Source organism: Erythrolamprus reginae, chromosome 2 (genome assembly GCF_031021105.1).
Source record: "Erythrolamprus reginae isolate rEryReg1 chromosome 2, rEryReg1.hap1, whole genome shotgun sequence".
In the NCBI taxonomy this organism is placed as follows: Eukaryota; Metazoa; Chordata; class Lepidosauria; order Squamata; family Dipsadidae; genus Erythrolamprus; species Erythrolamprus reginae.
In genome coordinates this window covers 202,205,285-202,226,517 of record NC_091951.1, presented here as the reverse complement: position 1 = coordinate 202,226,517, position 21,233 = coordinate 202,205,285, and the positions used below count along the sequence as shown (strand labels likewise).

At 44.3% G+C, this 21,233-nt stretch overlaps 1 protein-coding gene across 2 annotated transcripts in view; it reads left to right on the top strand.

Annotated features, from left to right (window-relative positions):
• Positions 1-21,233, top strand: part of FGD1 (FYVE, RhoGEF and PH domain containing 1) — a 101,907-nt gene that overhangs the window by 62,865 nt on the left and 17,809 nt on the right. For both annotated transcript variants that reach the window (XM_070741290.1, XM_070741291.1), the window contains exons 2-8: positions 359-532; positions 3,172-3,346; positions 5,804-6,263; positions 8,769-8,858; positions 9,645-9,793; positions 20,150-20,306; positions 20,900-21,038. In XM_070741290.1, the coding sequence (XP_070597391.1) occupies positions 359-532; positions 3,172-3,346; positions 5,804-6,263; positions 8,769-8,858; positions 9,645-9,793; positions 20,150-20,306; positions 20,900-21,038 (1,344 nt within the window). The remainder of the gene's footprint in view (positions 1-358; positions 533-3,171; positions 3,347-5,803; positions 6,264-8,768; positions 8,859-9,644; positions 9,794-20,149; positions 20,307-20,899; positions 21,039-21,233) is intronic.

Below are 21,233 nucleotides of genomic sequence, written 5' to 3'. Positions count from 1 at the left end.
TGGTTTGATTCTGGTGCCTTGTGATTTATATTTGGCTCTAAATCATTTGCAGTGTCTCTATGAGAAGTATGGCAATTGCTGGCTAATTCAATGATAGAGTTGAGCTGGGAAACCTCAAGAGGCCCATCATATCAGTCTTTATGATCCACTGATATTTCAGTTGTGCAAGCTAACATTATAAAGTCATTAATGTGCTTTTCAATTTAGAAAGTTAACCATCTAGAGAATTTTATTTCTATACTCCCCCACCCCCTTATTTTGGCTTAATTCCAGGCTTTTCCTCTTTGAATGTATAAGAACAGACTATGCGAGAGTTGGTTTTGATTAAACTGTCTCTGCAATTCTGTTTCCTTTCCAGGTTCCGTTCAGCCCCACCGAGTCTTGGTCAAAAGCCTCTCTTCAGAACCCAGCCCTGAACATCGCTCACCAGAAGCCCCCCAACGGCTCGTCTCGGATCCAGGGCCTGACCACAACGAAGAGGAAATTGCCAAACTCCGACCACTCAAGCGTCCCCCAGGACCAAAACCACAAGGTATAAATGGGGTTTCCCCAATCGGTTCTCAGACGTCTGTTTCCTTTGGCATGCTAGCTTTGAATTATGGGAGCTGAGATCAAATGCATCCAAAACATATTGGGGTTGAGATGGTTTCCCTACTTCCTCCTCGAGCCCAAGATTAAGATGTGTCTTATGGCATTTGCCGTCAATGCTGCTGGAGAAGAAAGCTGGCTGTTGATGATGATGATGATGATGATCATCATCATCATCATTATTATTATTATTATTATTATTATTATTATTATTATTATGTCAGTACAACACAGCAAACGAGATCACAATGCTGGATTTCGTATTTCATCACCAGTCGGGCGCTTCCAAAGCACCTAGGACTGCGTGATGTAGCAGCGAATTATGTTTGCCGATCCCAGTAAAGTGGCCTTTTGCAATTGACAGATGGAGATTTTGTCAATTCCGATGGTTTTCAAATATCCGCTGAGATCCTTTGGTACTGCGCCCAGCGTGCCAAGTACCACTGGGACCACTTTCACTGGCTTATGCCAGAGTCGTTGCAGCTCGATTTTTAGATCTTCGTATTTCACTAATTTCTCTAGCTGCTTCTCCTCAATTCTGTTGTCTCCTGGGATTATTATTATTATTATTAATTAGATTTGTATGCCACCACTCTCAGTAGACTCAGGGCGGCTAACAAAAGTAATAAAAAACAGCATATAACAAATGTAATATTGAAATTACTAAAAGCCCTTATTAAAAACCAAACATACACACAAACATACCATGCATAAATTGTATAGGCCTAGGGGGAAGGTATATGCCTTTCTAGTCGCTGACTTTAGAGCCCAGAGTATAATTCAAGATTCTGAGGCTGTAGGCCAGTGATGGCGAACCTTTTATTCCTCGGGTGCCGAAAGAGTGTGGGCATGCACAAACACAAGTGCCCACACCCATAATTCAATGCCTGGGGAGGGCGAAAACAGCTTCCCCCACCCCTCAGAAGCCCTCTGGAGGCCGGAAACAGCCTGTTTCCAAAATTCCTGGTAGGTGCAGTAGGCTTGTGCTTTGCCCTCCCCAGGCTCCAAACGCTTCCCTAGAGCCGGGGGAGGGTAAAAACGCCCTCTCCCATCCCCCTGGAGTCTCTCTGGAAGCCAAAAACACCCACCCAGAGCCTCTGTGCAAGCCAAAAATCAGCTGGCCGGCATAAACATTGAAGCTGAGCTAGAGCAACGGCTCACGTGTCAGCAGATATGGCTCCGCGTGCCACCTGTGGCACCCGCGCCCTAGGTTCGCCATCACTGCTGTAGTCCATCGCTCTTGCAAGGCTTTGCCCAGGCCTGCAAGATATTATGTTGGTTATTACCTATAAAGCCCTTCATGGCATCGGACCAGAATATCTCCGGGACCGCCTTCTGCCGCACGAATCCCAGCGACCAGTTAGGTCCCACAGAGTTGGCCCTCTCTGGGTCCCGTCAACTAAACAGTGCCGTTTGGTGGGACCCAGGGGAAGAGCCTTCTCTGTGGCGGCCCCGACCCTCTGGAACCAGCTCCCCCCAGAGATCAGCATTGCCCCCACCCTCCTCGCCTTTCATAAGCTCCTTAAAACCCACCTCTGGCATGTCGTCAGGCATGGGGGTATTGAGATATTCCTTCCCCCTAGGCCTATACAATTTATGCATGGTATGTTTGTGTGTATGTTCGGTTTTTTAATAAGGGTTTTTTAATTATTTTAAATATTAGTTTTGTCATATGTTGTTTCATTGTTATTGTTAGCCGCCCCGAGTACGGAGAGGGGCGGCATACAAATCTAATAAATAAACAAACAAACAAATAAATAAATGTCTTAAGAGTTTCTTCTAAAGAGTAACTAACATGATGAGCAAGAGGAAAATTAATTACAAGACTTAGGAGGACAAATTTTCATAGTTGCATTGAACAAATTTATTTTAATCAAAATTATACATAAATTAATTTAGATCATATTGAATGTTTACTCTGATTCCATTCCACCCAGCCTCAGTGGCGCAGTGGTTAGAGTGCAGTACTGCAAGCTACTTCTGCTGATCACAGGCTGCCAGCAGTTTGGCAGATCGAATCTCAGTAAGCTCAAGGTTGACTCAGCCTCCCATCCTTCCAAGGTCGGTAAAATGAGGACCCAGATTGTTGGGGGCAATATGCTTTCTCTCTTAAACCACTTAGAGAGGGCTGTAAAGCACTGTGAAGCGGTATATGAGTCTAAATGCTATTGCTATTTTTTCTCCTGGACTTACTTTCTTTTTGGAATGCAGTCCCTGGTATCCCAATTAAAAGGCACTGGTGGAGCCCTTGACTTGAAAACAGTTGGCATATCCTTGTAGGGAAATGGGCAGTTGTCAAATAAATGCAATGCTTTTCCAACCAGCATTGACATAAAAAACTGCTTAGGCTAAAGCGTAACTTGGAGTACCTGCTGGACCTTTTCAATATAACGGAGTCCGGAGTCCAGGCTCTTTGCTGTGGAACAGGCGAGTTAGGAGTGTCAATGCTGGGGTGGGGGATGGGCAGCGTGGGTCAGATGATAAAAATGCAAACTTATGGAAGCAGTCCTTCTATGGGTGGCATCCGTTAAATAAAATGTATTGAGTCTGTTTTTAAAAGAACAATCCCACTTTCTTTTCCAGTTCCTCCCAAGCCAGCCTACCTGCAGAATAGCCAGCCCCCACGGCCTCCGGAATCCATCCCCCCACCCCCATCACGGCCCCTCCCAGCCGACCCCCGCCTGGGCCGCAGCCCTCTGCCGAAAGATGGAGGGGCCTCCTCGTCTGCCGTCTCCTGCCTCATTGAGAAGTTTGAAAGGTACGAGCTCAACTAGCACGGAAGACCCTCTTTCTGGCTCCTGTAGCTGAGTTGGAGGACACACACACACACACACACGAAGCATGATTTGTACTCTTGAAGTAAAGTAGTACTGCTTGGCATCATTAATTAACGGGAGATTTCTACCGACTTGGGAGATATTGAAATGATAACTAGCACAAAGGCCTTTGTTAAGTGACAAAGAAAACAATGAGGATTAATTCTACTCATGATTGGTTAGATAGAATACCCATATTGAATACACTTGCACATTCATGCAGCCTTGGAGGTTTTACAATTGAATTCTGATATAATTCAGAAAAGGGTTTTAAACTTCTGTGCTCTTTCCCCAGTCTTGAATAGATTTGACATCCATGTATTCAAATGCTTCTTTGTGTGGTTTTCTTTCTTTCTTTCTTTCTTTCTTTCTTTCTTTCTTTCTTTCTTTCTTTCTTTCCTCCCTCCCTCCCTCCCTCTCTCCCTCTTTTCTTTCTTTCTTTCCTCCCTCCCTCCCTCTCTCCCCTCTTTCTTTCTTTCTTTCTTTCTTTCCTTCCTTCCTTCCTTCCTTCCTTCCTCCCTCTCTGCCTCTTTTCTTTCTTTCTTTCTTTCTTTCTTTCTTTCTTTATTTATTTTTCATCTACCAATTATTTTATGGTGGATTGTGTGAGCAGATCCCGCTCTCCTTGGCATTATGCAAAGAACCAGATTCTTGCTGAGATAATTTGGGGTGGATGGGAGGTTGCATTAGCAGCCACCACATTTGAGGTGTTCTGAGTTTATGTAAGAAAGATCTGGAGGAGGATGATCTTACTTTAGGTTGGATTGTTATGGATGATACAATGGTGCCATACATGTTAGGTTTTGGTCTGTGTCGGAAGATTTTTGAAAAAGGTAGATGAATAGTTGGCCTAATCATGTGTGCAAATAAGTACTATATTTTTTGGAGTATAAGATGCACTTTTTGTAGAAACAGGAATGTAAAGGTGAATTTATATTAAGCTTGTTGACCTCGTTGTTTTTATGTTTTCTGTATTTGTGTTTTGTGTTTTCAATAATAATTTTTAAAAAGACGCACCTTTTCCTCTCCCAAGAGACTGAAAATTTGGGTGTGTTTTATACTCTGAATGAAGCTTTTTTCCCAGCCCTAAAAAGGTGCTAATGATCTTCCCAGCTGCTACTCCCTCTGAAAAATGTTTTTTTTCCAGCCCTAATGAGGTGCTAATGATCTCTCCAGCTTGCAGGATTTTTTCATTCCTACTCTCTCAGAAGAAGTTTTTTCCCAGCCCTAAGTCTCTGCAGGCTTGTTTTCATTGCTACTCCCTAAGAAAAAGGTTTTTTCAGCTCTAACCAGGGGATAAAATAATATGCTGAAGCTAACCTGACTAAGGACGCTAGCCTGATGAATACGTGGTAGGTAGATTTTCCCTCTATTTTCCTCCCCCAAAACTAAAGTGCGTCTTATACTACAGTGCATTTTATACTCCGAAAAATATGGTATATTATTTTTTAAACCAAAGCTATTAGTACAGGTAGTCCTCGACTTACAACTGTTCATTTAGTGACTGTTCAAAGTTATAAGGGTTCTGAAAAAAAGTGACTTATGACCCTTTTTCACATTTACAACTGTTGCAACATCCCCATGGTCACATGATCAAAATTCCGCCACTTGGCAAGTGATTCACATTTATGACAATTGCAGAGTTCTGGGGTCACGTCATCCCCTTTTGCGACCTTCTGACAAGCAAAGTCAATGGCGGGAAAACCAGATTCACTTAACAACTGTGTAACTAACTTAACAACTGCAGTTTTTCACTTAACTGTGGCAAGAAAGTTCGTAAAATGGGGGAGAACTCACATTTTGAGTTCAACTATGGTCGGTAGTGGGTTGCATCCGGTATGGTCCAATATGGCATCCCAGTAGCGAAAATAGAACTGCGCATGCAGCTCCAACTTACCAGCGGGTGGGCGCACATATCGGCGCGAGATTTGGCTTCTGTGCACACACTGAAAGCCAAATCTCATGTGAGGACGGGCGTGTGAGATTTTGCCAATTTTCACCAATTTTTTTGCTTCCATGCATGCACGGAAACAAAAATATCGGCAAAAATTGCCAAAATTTCACTCTCGTGTGCGTCCTCACACAAGATTTGGCTTCCAGCGCATGCTCAAAAGCCGAATCACATGCCGAAGTGCCCGCCCACCCACTGGATGTGTGCACGCCTGCGCCGGTCACCGGGAGCACTCTGGTAGTGCCGGTGAAGAGGAATCCCCGCCTGACAATGGTCATAGCTCAAAGACTACGTGTAGCGTTGGGCATGAACCCACTGGAAGATTCTACTTACTTTTCTAGGAGAGGTGGAGCCCTAGCAAACCTTGCCTCCTTAATCCAGGGTCTGCTCTTCATTTCCTCCACCCTAACCTTGGCTTTCCTAACTGGGTTGTTTGTGTTCCTTTCAGGGAACCTATAATCCTGACGTCAGAACACACTCCCTCGCCGTGTCCCAGCCCAGACCTCCAGGCCCTAGAGATAAATTCTATGGAACCCTCCCTAGATCGCCCGGCTTCATTGGAATCGGCAGAACTGTCTCACAAGCTCCTGGACCTCCTGGCCTTGGAAGGCGGGCACGCGTCTGTCGGAAATGCTGTCTGCTTGCCGCCTCATGATGGTGGGAAACTGGCGAACCGGGACAGCGGCATTGACAGCATCAGTTCACCGTCTAACAGTGAGGAGATTTGCTTCGGGCCTGAGGAAGGTTCAGGGGAAGGTGCTGGGCCTCTGGCGCCTCCGGCCCTCATCAAGCGCAGCTCGACTCGTGATTCTGAGGGGGACAGTGACATGGATGATGGCAGTGGGGACGAGGCTGAGCTGCTCTCTGACCTTCCACCTCCACAGAGCGAGAAGCAGGATTCTGATGAGGTAAAGGGCTCAGATTCCTATCCCGGGTTTACTACGATTGCCTTTTCGCCATTGTTCCCTCTCCCCGAGCCTGTATTTTTCTTTCAACAACAACAACAACAACAACAATAACAACAACAACAACAAAACAACAAAATATTATTATTATTATTATTATTATTAGTAGTAGTAGTAGTAGTAGTAGTAGTAGTAGTAGTAGTTAGATTTGTATGCCGCCCCTCTCCGGAGACTATGTTGTTAAACATAAATATGTTGTTATTTATTTTTTATTTTTTATTTATTTGGTCAGATTTCTAGGCCGCCCTTCTCCGGAGACTCAGGGCGGCTTACAATAATGTAGACAAAATACAATACATATAAAAAGTGAAACCTAACCTAACACTAAAACGAATAATTAAAACCCCAATAATGTAAAAAAACCCCTATAATTAAAATCCTTGTAATATAAAACAACAAGAATCACGCAGTCACATCTGCGGCCAGAGCAAGATGTTAAGCTCAATTATGCATTGGTATTAGATCTTAGTAAAGAAAAAAATAATGGAGGCAGAAGGACACCTGTTAACAAAATAATACAACTCTGTTCCATGTTGTAGGCACTTGTGTAACTTTTCGATTATGTAGGCCAAAGGTGGGTTCCAACTTATTTTGCTGCCAGTTCGCTTTCTCACGAGCCGCATGGCTTCGCGTGCATTGTGCTTCACATAGGGGTGCTTTGCTTGGGTGCACATGCACAGTGCCGAAAACTTAGCTTCTGCACATGCGCAGAAGCCAAAAAACAGGAAAAAAACAGCTTCTGCGCATGTGCAGAAGCAAAAGACAAAATGGCGGCAACCACAGACCAGCAACAATGGAACTGCCTCTGTGACATCACCATCAGTTTGCTACCAGTTCTATCGAACTGATCTGAACCGCGAGGAACCCAATCTGATGTAGCCTCAGTTCCTAATAGCAGCCGCTGATGGCCCAAAATATATTTAAAGGCATCAGTAGATGTCAGGCTCCAAGAATGAAAAGAAAAACCCTAATGATTCTTCCAAGCAGATTTTTGTTCTGTTTTACAACTATAGACAGAGTCTTGCCAAACTGAAGCAAACTATTACCTTTTTGAAGCATATACTCTGGGAACTATTAGGGAGGGGATTTTTCCTCCTCTTTATATCCTATAAACTCTCTGAACTGAGTTGTCTCTTGCTCCTCTGGAATATCCCCCTTCCTAGAATCAACTCCTCCCCCGGAGATTAGGACTTCCCCCACCCTCCTCGCCTTTCATAAACTCTTGAAAACCCCCCTATGTCTCCAGGCATGGAAGAATTGATATATCCCTTAGCTGTCTTGGTTTATGTATGGTTTGTTTGGGTTGTATGATTGTTTTTTAATAAGGGTTTTTAAAACTGTTTTAATATTGGATTTGTATATGATGCTTTTACTTGTGAGCCGCTCCGAGTCCTCGGAGAGGGGCGGCATACAAATCTAATAAATTATTATTAAATTATTATTATTATTCCCTCCTGGGATTCTGGCTAATTACATTCCCTCACATTAGGTCCACAGAACATCATCTGTTCCTCATCATGTTTCCTGCCCCATCTCTTAATTCTTTCAAAAATGTTCTCGTAATCAAAAACTAATTAAATGGCATGCTGAAAATTCCTCTAGCATCTTAATGCACAACAACGCTTCAGGCCTCATGTAAACCCCACAGGTATTCTTAGGAAACAGAAATGGAAAAGTGATGGATTGTTACAACTTCATCATTTTTTTAAGTGTCCCCTTTTCCAAATTATTTATTTATTTTATTTATTTACTTATTGGATTTGTATGCCGCCCATCTCCGCAGACTCGGGGCGGCTAACAACAGCAATAAAACAGCATATAATAATAATCCAATACTAAAACAATTAAAAACCCTTGTTATAAAACCAAACATACATACAGACATACCATGCATAAAATTGTAATGGCCTAGTGGGAAAGAGTATCTCAGTTCCCCCATGAAATAAAGGAAACTGGTCATAGTTAAAATTCTGGGAGTGGGGCATAGTGGTAAGAATGAATGGTGAAGTGCAACCTCACCAATTTGTCTTCTGATGTATGAAGCCTTTCTAGGAATAGGCAGGTCCTCCCAGCAGCCATTTTTAGAAGTGTGCCCACAACCTGCTCTCACAATTCCCATGGCATCCTTTGCCTCAAGAGATTGCCTGCTATTGGTTTATATTCACTCACAGAATATAAAAGTGTGTATAATCCATTTTGCTGACAGTGAGAACTGAATAAAAGGATGAGTATAACATATTTTTGTACAAACATTGCTCATTTGTAATCATTGGAATTCTGCTTGAATGCCAGGGGCAGAGAAATGGCTTTTGCTGAGAAAGAGACAAAATCCTGGGGTTGGTTTTCATAGCACATCCTGATATATGGGGAAAGGGGAGAGAATTTGGTGCATTCCAGACAGCCGAGTGGCTTTCAATTGATTTTTTATCTCTCTTTCTCTCTCAACAGATGACGGTTCCACAAAAAGTCTTCCGAATTGCCAATGAGCTTCTCCAAACAGAAAAGGCATACGTGTCTCGCCTGTACCTACTGGACCAGGTAATAAAGAGGGATGCCTAGCAGGCAGAACTACTAGAACACGTGGAGCTTTTAAATGGAAACGTGAGGCAAGCATAGCGTCATTTCTGCAAGTCATGCCAGCTGAAGAAATTAGCAGGACAGTTAGATAGATATTGCCAGAACTCTAGGATGTACCTTTCTGTCTCCATCAGACAATAGATTCCATCTTATAATAGAATAGAATAGAATAGAATAGAATTTTTATTGGCTAAGTGTGATTGGACACACAAGGAATTTGTCTTGGTGCATATGCTCTCAGCATACATAAAATAAAATATACATTTGTCAAGAATCATGTGGTACGACACTTAATGATTGTCATAGGGGTCAAATAAGCAATGAAGAAGCAATATTAATAAAAATCTTAGTATAAAATAAAATAAAATAAAAATAAGTGGATGATAAGGATTATACACTGCTCAAAAAAATAAAGGGAACGCTTAAACAACACAATGTAACTCCAAGTAAATCAAACTTCTGTGAAATGAAACTGTCCACTTAGGAAGCAACACTGACTGACAGTCAATTTCACATGCTGTTGTGCACATTCAACTTTGTACAGAACAAGGCATTCAATGAGAATATTTCATTCATTCAGATCTAGGATTATGTTATTTGAGTGTTCCCTTTATTTTTGGGAGCAGTATATAATAGATATTTAGAAGATAAAGCATGAGATAGGGTTTGGGTAGTTCTCTGCCATTCATTGATTATACAGAAAGACTCCAAGAGAGGCGATGGGAATAAGTGTGCCCTGTTTCACAGGTCTTCTGTGCCCGTCTGATGGAGGAAGCCCGCTGCCGAAACTCTTTCCCAGCTGACGTGGTGATGGGCATTTTTTCCAACATCTGTTCCATCTACTGCTTCCACCAGCAGTTCCTGCTCCCAGAATTAGAGAAACGGATGGAGGAATGGTGAGGAAAATGGATTTGGGCTCTAGCACGGGAAAGGGTACAGCAGTGCCGTTCTGATTTTCTTCATATGTTTATATTGATTTGTTTTTTCATAACATGCACTAGACGTAAAAATGTTACATGCTTTAAAAGAATTCCAGCAGTTTGTCAAGAGAGGTGTTGCATTATATTTGGGGGGGGGGGGGGAGGCATGTCTGTAAGTAGGGGGTGTTTTCTTCAGTTGTTTGAGTGATCTTAGACTGCTAATATGAAATATCCTATACAGTGATGGCAAACCTTTTTTGGTTCGTTGCCAAAAGGGTGTGTGTGCTTGCTAGCACACGCGCATGTGCTCATTCCTTCCCCGCCCCCCCGCCCCCATGCTACAAAAATGGTGGAAGGTCTTAAGCATAAAACCGATCAAGAAAGACTTAATGAACACAATCTGTATGGTCTGGACTGGAGGACAGAAGGAAAAGGGGGGGACATGATCGAAACTTTTAAATAGGTTAAAGGGTTAAATAAGAAGCGTAGACATCAGAGAGTTCTTGTTAATGGCGAGTATTCTGAGCAGGGACAGGTTACAAGCGGTGTGCCACAAGGGTCTGTTTTGGGTCCTATTCTTTTTAATACGTTTGTGAGTGACATAGGGGAAGGTTTGGTAGGGAAGGTTTGCCTGTTTGCCAATGACTCTAAAGTGTGCAATAGGGTTGATATTCCTGGAGGCGTCTGTAATATGGTAAATGATTTAGCTTTACTAGATAAATGGTCAAAGCAATGGAAACTGCAGTTTAATGTTTCCAAATGTAAAATAATGCAGTTGGGGAAAAGGAATCCTCAATCTGAGTATTGTATTGGCAGTTCTGTGTTAGCAAAAACTTCAGAAGAGAAGGATTATGGGGTAGTGATTTCTCAAAATGGGTCGGGCGGTAGGAAAAGCAAGTAGGATTCTTGGCTGCATAGCTAGAGGTATAACAAGCAGGAAGAGGGAGATTGTGATCCTGCTATATAGAGTGCTGGTGAAACCACATTTGGAACACTGTGTTCAGTTCTGGAGACCTCACCTACAAAAAGATATTGACAAAATTGAACAGGTCCAAAGACAGGCTACAAGAATGGTGGAAGGTCTTAAGCATAAAACGTATCAGGAAAGACTAGTAATAGTATAAGGCAAGGATCGACAAACCCAGGCGCCTGGTCGCCAGTGGCGCCTAGAAAATGTTGTCTGGCGCCTAGAACAGTGTTTTTCAACCGGTGGAGACATGGCCAGGTGTGCCGCGAGGTGGCTCCTGCAAGTGGGAGCTCCAGGGCTGAGGCTTCAGCCCTGGAGCTCCCACTTGCAGAAGCCGCCCCCCCCGGCTATTGCCCGTCGCCGCCACCGCCGCTACCCGCGCACCCCAAAATACCCCCCCTGCGTGCCCTTTTCCATGGGCGCGCAGTCCCCATTCCCCTGCCTGCCCGGGGTGGGGGGGTGGGGGCGGGGAGGCGCCGGCAGTAGAAGGCACTGCCCCCGCCCGCCCAATCCGCTCCCTCTCCTCCTCTTCCGCTGAAAGAAACGCGCGGAAGCTGCCTGCTTGAGCCTCGCGTTGCTCCACCCTGCTTCGTCCTGCTTGTCATCCTCCGTTGCCAGGAAAGCCGGGTTTGTTTTCCGTGAAAGCAGCGCGCCTTTTAACACGCTGCTTTCCTGCACCAGCGACGTTTGGCTGCCGGGGGGGGGGGGCGGGGAGGAGAAAATCCTCCCCCCCCCCAGGAGCAGCAAAAGCCTAAGCGGCGGGGTGCGCCGTTTGCTTTTCGCCTCAGTCGCAGAGGCTTTTGCTGCTTGTGGAGGGGGGGTTGGCGGTGCCGATGCCAAATGCTTTCCCTCTGCGGTGGGGGGTGCAGGGCAGGCGCAGTCAGCCCCAGGAGACAAAGATGGAATGAGAGAAAGGAAAGAGAGAGAAAGGGAGGGAGAGAAGGAAAGAGTGAGAGATAGAAAGGATAGAGAGAAAGAGGGAATGAGAGAAAGGAAAGAGATAGAAAGGATAGAGAGAAAGAGGGAATGAGAGAAAGGAAAGAGAGAGAGAAAGGGAGGGAGAGAAGGAAAGAGTGAGAGATAGAAAGGATAGAGAGAAAGAGGGAATGAGAGAAAAGAAAGAGATAGAAAGGATAGAGAGAAAGAGGGAATGAGAGAAAGGAAAGAGAGAGAGAAAGGGAGGGAGAGAAGGAAAGAGTGAGAGATAGAAAGGATAGAGAGAAAGAGGGAATGAGAGAAAAGAAAGAGATAGAAAAGATAGAGAGAAAGAGGGAATGAGAGAAAGGAAAGAGAGAGAGAAAGGGAGGAAGAGAAGGAAAGAGTGAGAGATAGAAAGGATAGAGAGAAAGAGGGAATGAGAGAAAGGAAAGAGATAGAAAGGATAGAGAGAAAGAGGGAATGAGAGAAAAGAAAGAGATAGAAAGGATAGAGAGAAAGAGGGAATGAGAGAAAGGAAAGAGAGAAAGGGAGGGAGAGAAGGAAAGAGTGAGAGATAGAAAGGATAGAGAGAAAGAGGGAATGAGAGAAAGGAAAGAGAGAGAGAGAGAAAATAAGAGAGAGAGCAACAGAGAGAGAAAGAACAAGAGAGAGAAAGCATGAGAGAGAAAGAACGAGAGAGAGAGAGAAAAAATAAGAGAACAAGAGAGAAAAAAAGATAGCAAGAGAGAGAGAAAGCAAGACAGATAGGGAGAGGAAAGGAGAGTGAGAGAAATGAGAACAAAAAGGGGAGAAAAAAGGAGAAATGAGAAAATGATTGAGGCAGAGAATGAGAGGAGAGTGAAACAAAAGAGAGAGAGAGGTGATTCTTGAAGCATATGGTAAAAAGCATCCAAATAATAAGAAAAAAACCCCCAGCCCACACCTGTTTTTGAAAAGAATAAAAGAGAAAAAAACCCCAGCCCTCAACTGGTTTTGGAAATGGTTGGAGTGTGTATACATACACACACATAAGGGGGGGAGAGAGAGAGGGATGGAAAAAGAGAAGTGAGAGGGAGAAGGAATGAGGGAAAAAGGGAGGAAGAGAGAGAAATGAGAAACATGAGAGAGAAAAGGGGGAAAGACAGGAGAAGTACCCAGAAATGAGACAGTGGTATAAATTTCAGGAGGGATGATTGATGATTGACTGTATTTATAAGGGGATGTTACATGGGATTGTATGTATGTATGTATGTATGTATGTATGTATGTATGTATGTATTTATTAATTTATTTATTAGATTTGTGTCATTTTGGTTGGTGGTGTGCCCCAGGATTTTGTAAATGTAAAAAATGTGCCGCGGCTCAAAAAAGGTTGAAAATCACTGGCCTAGAAAATGTTGCCTGCTGTACTGTATGTATACAGTATATTTTTCCCGCCTTGTGTTTACGCCCAGAAATGGTACATCTTGGCTTCCGTAGCTCCGCCCATCAACCTCGGAGCGAGCTGCTTTCCCAGCGTCCCCTGCGCTTGCGTGCGTCTCTCCCTCCCCCCCTTGCCTCCATTCCGCCTCCTACTCGAACCCCTTCACTCCCCCCCACCGCACACAGACGCTCCGATCTTGGCCGCTCACCCGCCTTCAGAGAGAAGCGGAAGCCCCTCCCCTCCCGGCGTGAGGTTTTGTTCATTCCTCCTCCGGCTGCGTGCGCGGTGACTTCCGACCAGTAACCCCTCCTCCCCCCTCCCCCCCTCACCCGCGTCCCCGGCCCGGTCTCCCTTTCCTTCTTCTCTGTTTCGGTTTCTGACTAACGGTCTCCCCTCGGATCCCGACGGGAGTACAGCAGAGCCGGCTCGGCGGAGCCAGGCCTGCGCCGGGGGGGAGGGGGTGAAAGCGATGTCAGGTGGAGACTCGGCAAAAAACCAAGTTTGCTTAAAAAAAATTCTGGCTCCTAAATTTTTTGGCTGGCTCCTAGATTCTGAACAACTTTGTCGACCCCTGGTATAAGGGCAGACTAGATGGACCATGAGGTCTTTTTCTGCTGTCAATCTTCTATGTTTCTATGCACGCATGCACACACACACACACACACACACACAATGTCCCCTGCGCATGCGCACAACCCCCATCCATTTGCATAGGCCTCACTGAAGCCTGAAACAGTGAAAAAAACGTCCAAATGGGCAAACTGGAAGTTCTGAAAAACAGACTTCTGTTGTGCTCGTTGTGCTGGTTTTTTTGCACTCAGGAGGCTTCAGGGAAGCTTCCTGAAGCCCCTGAGGGCGAAACAGCCTTCCTCAAGGCCAAAAATTAGCCAGCCAGCAGGTGCATGCATGTTGGAACTGACATAGGGCAACATCTGACGTGCCCTCCAATATGGCTTCACATGTCACCTGTGCTATAGGTTCACCATCACTGTCCTATATGATTCAATATCTCCTTCTATATGAGGACTGTGTGCCAGCTCCACACTTCTGTGAACCTGCTGTGTCAGCTGTTTTCAAGAACTTGGCCATTTATTTCTGGCTCAAGTGTGGTGGATTCAAAGCCAACGTAAAACTTGTCTTTCTTTGAAATGAGGTAGCTCTGTGAGCAGTCTTGGCTTTCATAACAAACCTCCTCCTGGTTGGCATTATAAATCCAGTTGAGAAGGATAGTCTCTTGATCATCTTCAAACTACTTTTGAGCGGAGATTCTAGAAATGTGTAAGTTCCTGTATATGTAAAAATAAAAACTTCAGAGATAATTTAATCCATCTTCTTGCTCAGTGCAGAATCTGTAATATAAGACCCCTGAAATGACTATTTAGGCACAGCAGAAAAGAGTTCACCATCTCCCAAGACAAGTTGTTCCAGATATTTCAATTTGGATCCTTTGTTTCATTGTTGTATAGTGAGGCTTTCAAGTACCGTATTCCCTTGTCTCCTGCCCCTCAGTTGCCAGATCAGAACTGCATTGTCATTTTCTAAGGTATTAAATTGTTGACTTTGATGCTTCCTGACTTTGTCTTCTTTTTAAATGTTTCTGCTTCACCTCCTTTGCCTTTTGTGACAATTCCTGCTCTGTCTAAGTAGTTTCATCTTTTAGTATCCCCCAACAATTTCCAAAATAACCTGCCGACATATAATCCATGGTCAATCTTTTTGTATCGCAGGGAGGGGTTCTGAACTACTGTATTCCCCCCAAAATAAGACCTATCCCCAAAATAAACCCTGGCTTGATTTTTGCACATGTGTCTTACTCCCCAAAATAAGCCCTACCCCCAAAATAAGCCCTACTTAAGGAACACCCCCCCCCCCTTGAACTCCATTGCACCTGGTTGCATTAGTCTGGAGGACAGAAGGAAAAGGGGGGACATGATCGAAACATTTAAATATGTTAAAGGGTTAAATAAGGTTCAGGAGGGAAGTGTTTTTAATAGGAAAGTGAACACAAGAACAAGGGGGCGCAATCTGAGGTTAGTTGGGGGAAAGATCAGAAGCAACGTGATAAAATGTTATTTTACTGAAAGAGTAGTAGATGATTGAAACAAACTTCCAGCAGACGTGGTTGGTAAATCCACAGTAACTGAATGTAAACATGCCTGGGATAAACATATATCCATCCTAAGATAAAATACAGGAAATAGTATAAGGGCAGACTAGATGGACCATGAGGTCTTTTTCTGCTGTCAGTCATCTATGTTTCTATGAAGTGGGCGAGACAAACGGATAAAATTGAAGCTAGCGTGTGGATGGGGAGTGGAGCTGCCTCATGTGCCCCACACCTACCTACCTCAGGACAGTTGCAGCCAGGCCTCCCATACACCAACTTCTGGCTCTCCTTGCTGTCCCAATTCTTCTGTAGCCATTTGCCACTGCTTCCACGTGTCACCCCTGGCCTACATTTCACCATCAGAGGCCTTTCCAAAGGCTTCTGAAAGCAAAATGGAGACCGGGAGGCAGCACCAACCGCATCAATCTGGAGTTTATTTCAGGCCTTTCCTGAAGGCCTCTGATGGTGAAACAAGCGGGGGCACTGCGCTCAAGTGGCGGCAAGCAGCCACAGAAAAAATGGGCTGGCAGTGGCCACACGGGCTCCTGCTGGGTGAGGTTGTTGAAACTGCCGCTGCGAGATGAGACAGTGGAAGACGTCCCCTGAAAATAAGACCGAATGCGTCTTTTGGAGTTTAAAAAAAAAGTCTTGGTCGTATTTTCGCTGAAACATGGCAAATACAGTAATGTTGTAGGTACTGTGGCAGTATTACAGCAGAGGAAATAAAAGCTGTTTGACAATATACTTGTATGAGGTTTGGAGCAAAGGCACCTGAGGCCATAAAAGGATTTGTCCCCTGATTCATATAAATAAAAGTACGGTATATAAGAAATAACACAATTTGTTATATCTGTCGAATTCTGGGATCTTGATTAGTGACTCCTTTCAGGAAAGGGCTTAACGTTGGGCATTTTTAAGTCTTGGGTTTTTAGGGTGGAATGTACAATTTTATCTGTATTTTGTATTGTTTTTATGTTGTAAGCCGTCCTTTTGAGAAGGGCAGTTTAGAAATTTGATAAATAAATTTGATAAATAAAACAGGATTATAATTTTAACTCAAAATAAAAAGTAAACCAAACGGAAACTGTTTTTTGATCCTGAAGAAATAAGTTGGGGGGGACCAGACAAGGTAATAGATTAAAGGAACCATTTCTGGTTAGCTTTGCTTCCTGTTCTAGTGGGAACAAATGTCTTCCAAATGGCTCTCTTTTTCTTAAATATTTCCCAGGGAGTCCTGGTTTTCTGTAATGTTCATTTTATGCTTCTTATTTTTGTGATGTGTCTGCCGTGGTCCCAATGCTTTGAAGGACTTCCTCCTTCAAGGTACTCACCTGTTTCCCTTTTAGCATTTTGTGGAGCTGTAAAAAGATCTTTATCTCATCATGCTTTTAGCCTCAATTAATTGTGTAAAATTATCTACAGTATAGTTGTTCTCCCTTTTTAAAATAATTTGTTTAACTGTGGGGCAGGTGACAAAATAATTTCAAAAGGCTTTCATCTTTATTTTTGGAGATCAGAAGGTTTGAGAATTATGAAACTCCCTAATGTTAGTGTTCTTGAGTTCTAATGAACAATTATTTACTGTGATTTGCCTTCCAGTTAAAATTTGTAGTGAAATTTTCCCTTTGATGGGAAAATACTGAACAAAGTCATTTGTAGAGTTCTACACAATACACTAAACTGTGCTTTCACAGTGATTTAATTTGTTACACCGCACAATAAAAAATCAGCATATTTTAGCTGGCATTTTATGTGCACGTAACCTGTGAATGAAGAATCTCCTGTTCCCCTGTGCACTTCTTGGAGTGTCCAATGATGGTTTACCTTCTTACTACCGTCTGTTAGTCAGGGACTGAGTAAGAAATATCCGGCTACGCCTCCTTGTCAGCCCCCACTGAGCCAGTTGTTTTACTCTGTGGAACCAAGAGGGACGCAAAATATATTTTACTATTCAGTTTTTGGATGACAGATTAAAAAATTCATTGAACTTCCAATATTTCAAGGTTTTACCATTTGTATTTATCTGGGAATGGGTGTGTGCATGGGAAGCCCCCCTGCTGCCCTGAGGCTTGTGTTACTGCAGAGAGGAAGATAAGTCTTTTATTATATATTTAACTGCCTCCATTTCGTGGGCTTGGTTTGGGATTTTCATTGTGTATAGGAGAACTTGTCCAGGGTCCCGGCAAGGTCCTGTTTCTGTTTAGTGAGATGGCCAATGGTGAGTTGGAGTTCCCACTCCCAGGTCTTGTTGGTGTGGCACTAATTTCAAATTGCTAAGAGGTGTTTGTCCAGAGATTTGGCAAGGCTCTGATGGCTTTGAAGACTGATTTGTTCCGATCAACTGTGCGTCTGTCTCCCAATCACTGGCTATTTGGTCTCAGATTGTATTAATACAGCCTTCTAAGGAGTGCTTGTCTGAAGCCCTGGCAAGCCTCCGGGATTACTGGCAAGAGATGATCATCTATGAGTCGGATCTCACGCTCATGTGGCTTTGGCACACTATTTTACTTTGCTACTTAGGGAGAAGATTACTGGAGTTCTTGTCCGGTCTCTCAGTGAGGGTCCAGAGTAAAGCAGTTGACTGAAGTCTTTGGAAGATTCTGCTGCCAAAGGGAGGAGGGCCTCCCTTTGGCAGCAGAATTCTCAGAGGGCGAAACACTGCAACTCCAAGATGACGGTACATATCACACTCTCTGTCCAGGACGTCCACTCTCTCTCTTGGATGTCCACCCTCTGGAGAAAAGGTTCTATTTTCAGAGCCCCCACCCGCATCATGATCACAACAGATGCCAGCCTCTTCAGATGGGGGGGGGGCCCTCATGCCTAGAAGCTCAAGAGCGTTGGAGCGCGTTGGACTTGGCAAAGAACACTAATTGGTTAGAACTGAAAGTGATTCATCTCGCTCTACGTCACTTCAAACATCTAGTGGTGGATCAGCACATCATAATTCTAACCAACAATATGGCCACCCGGGTTCACATCAATCACCAGGGGGACACTTGGTCCAAGAATCTTATGCAGGAGGCACAACAGCTGACCCTTTGGATGGAACGCCATATCAGATCCATCAAGGCAGTACACATCTCCCGGAGAGCGAATCTTCAGGCGGATTGGCTCAGCAGGACCATGATAGATCACTCAGAGCGGCAATTGCACCTGGATCTGTTCGAAGAGGTTTGGTCAACTGATGGTGGACCTGTTCATCCATCCATCAAACACTCACCTTCCCAGGTTCTTCTCTAGGTTTGCAGTGCCAAGGACCGAAGGGGTCAATGCTATTTGTAGCCTGTGGCCGCAGGGGCTATTGTATCCTGATCATTCGGAGAGTAATAGGGAAGTTGCTGGCAGAGAGGGCAGAGGTTCTCCTCATTCCACATTGTTCCCACTGCCTTGGCCTCGCCTCCCTTGTACCCGGATCTGGTCAGCCTGTCAGTTTCCAATCCCTGGAGGATCTCCGTCCACAGGGTATCATCCAGGGGGCCGTGCTGCATCCAGATCCCCAACTCACTGTATGGCACTTGAAAGGGACATCCTCAGTTTATGGAAGAAGTGATCAGTACCATTCAGGCCTCCAAGAGGGCATCCATCAATCAGCTATATGACGCAATCTGGTCGGCATTTTCTTGTTTCTGCAATGCTGATGATACCATTTCAACTGTGATGTCAATACCACAGATGTTGAGTTTTCTACAGGAGGGGTTGAACAGGGCCTAGCACCCAACACTCTTCATAGGCAGGCAGCTGCATTGTCTACTGTTTTGGTCTTTGAAGGTCTTCAATCCTTGTGTCTTCATCCTTGGCTTCGTAGTTTCCTCAAGGGGGCAGCTAATTTGAAACTGCAAATGGTACACCATTATCCATCCTAGGACCTCACTCTGGTCTTACATTTGAGCCATTACTGACCTTTAAGATAGTCTTTCTAAGGGATATCATTTCTACCAGGAGGATTTCGGAGGTAGTGGCACTATTGATTCATTCTGATTTGTGCATCTTTCATTCTGATAATGCTATTTGAGATTGGATCCGTCCTTTCTCCCGAAAGTTAATCCCTTATTTCATAGGACTCAATAACTTATTCTTCCAGATTTCTGCTCAAATCTGGCCCATCCTAGGGAGAAGCTGTGGTATACCTTAGATGTCAGGAAGGCTCACCGTAGATATATCAAACGGACGTCCACTTTTCTCAGAGGTGAATCCTTATTCGTGACATTTCAGCCAACATCGATGGGCCAGAATGTCTCACCTTCTGCTGTCAGCCGCTGGCTGAAGGGATCTATCGCAAAGGCTTAGAGATCAAAGCTATTCCTTTGCCGGGCCACATTACTGCTCATTCTACACAAATTTATGGCCACTATTTTAGCATGGGCCATGCAAACATCCACTGAGGACATTTGCAGGACAGTGACCTGGACAACTCCATCACCGTTTATTACTCATTATAAACTTGATTCGTTTGCTTTGGCAGAAGCTTTGTTTGGGAGGAGAGTTCTAAAGAGCATTTATTCCACCTCTGGAGCCCTGGACCAGATCCCTTCCCACTTGAGACTTATGTTTGGGTACATCCCATGCTTGGACACTCCAGGCAGTGCACCGAAGAATGAACGTTGTCTTACCTGAACATTCTTTCTATGTGCACTGCAGGAGTGTCCAATCCAGCTGTGGCCGTTTTGGTCCAGGGTAAGGACATTGGATTTCCATTTGGCTACCTACAAGTCTACGTCCTCATAAAACAACTGGTTCAGTGGGGGCTGAGAAGGAGGCATGGCCGGATATTTCTTACTCAGTCCCTAGCTAACAGACAAGAAGTTAACCCATGCTTGGCACACATAGAAGGAAAGTTCAGGTAAACAATGTTCATTAGCCTTGTTTCTGTATTTTTTTCCCCCTTTTATATCTCATTCATTCTATTTTTCCCAGGGACCAACACCCACGAATTGGGGATATCCTGCAAAAGCTGGCTCCCTTTCTCAAGATGTATGGCGAGTATGTGAAGAACTTTGACCGTGCTATGGAACTGGTAAACACCTGGATGGAGCGCTCAACGCAGTTCAAGGGCATTATCCATGAAATACAGGTTGGTCACCTGTGCTTTCGTTTAGTCTATTTAGACTTTGTGGCAACAATGTGCCTCTCCTTCCTCCCCAAACTCCCCCCCCAGCCCCCCCCAAACAAACAGCATAATTTAATAGCTGAAACAATCTAGGGAATGGGCACAATCCTGTTTCCATTTTAACATTTAACCAGCATGTCTCCTCCTGAATAGTGAAAGAATATTATATGCCAAGGAGTAACTTTGGTTGATTTATACACCCCCAAATAAAAGAACCAAAATTGGCAGATGGGTAGATGATTATTTCACTATATCCATCTTCCTGCAAGCATTGTAGAGCGGACTGTTGGAAGATGTGTTGGGAAGCCATTGCTTAGCAATGGGGATTCTGTGGTACACTCCCGGTTTCACTTTGTGGCCCAAGATCCAAACAGAATCTGTGCATTTGGAAGGATTTATTGGAAAAGAGCAAATCCTTACGGATCTCCTGGGATGTTTGACTCACCCTTGTGAATTCTGCCTTAGGTTCCCTGGTCTTAGTTCCCTGCAAGGGCAGGCATTTTGCCCTTGGAGAGCTGCCAGGCAGACAGTTCTCTTGAGATCCCTCTCTGTTGCAGCGGGAAGAGATATGTGGGAACCTGACCCTGCAGCATCATATGCTGGAACCGGTCCAGAGAATCCCTCGCTACGAGCTGCTTCTGAAGGACTATCTCCTGAAACTGCCCCCGGACTCGCCTGACTGCAAGGATGCCCAAAGTGAGTGCAGCTGTCAAGGGATGCTAGTAAGGAGAAGGATAGGGCACTGGGTGAGACAGTATCCTAGTCCACAGCAAGCACGGGAGGGGAAATAGAGTGGGACATAATGTATTACGGGTTTTTTTTTTTAATGAGGGGGTTTCAGATGTTTTTTAATATTAGATTTGTTTACATTGTCACACTGTTTTATTATTG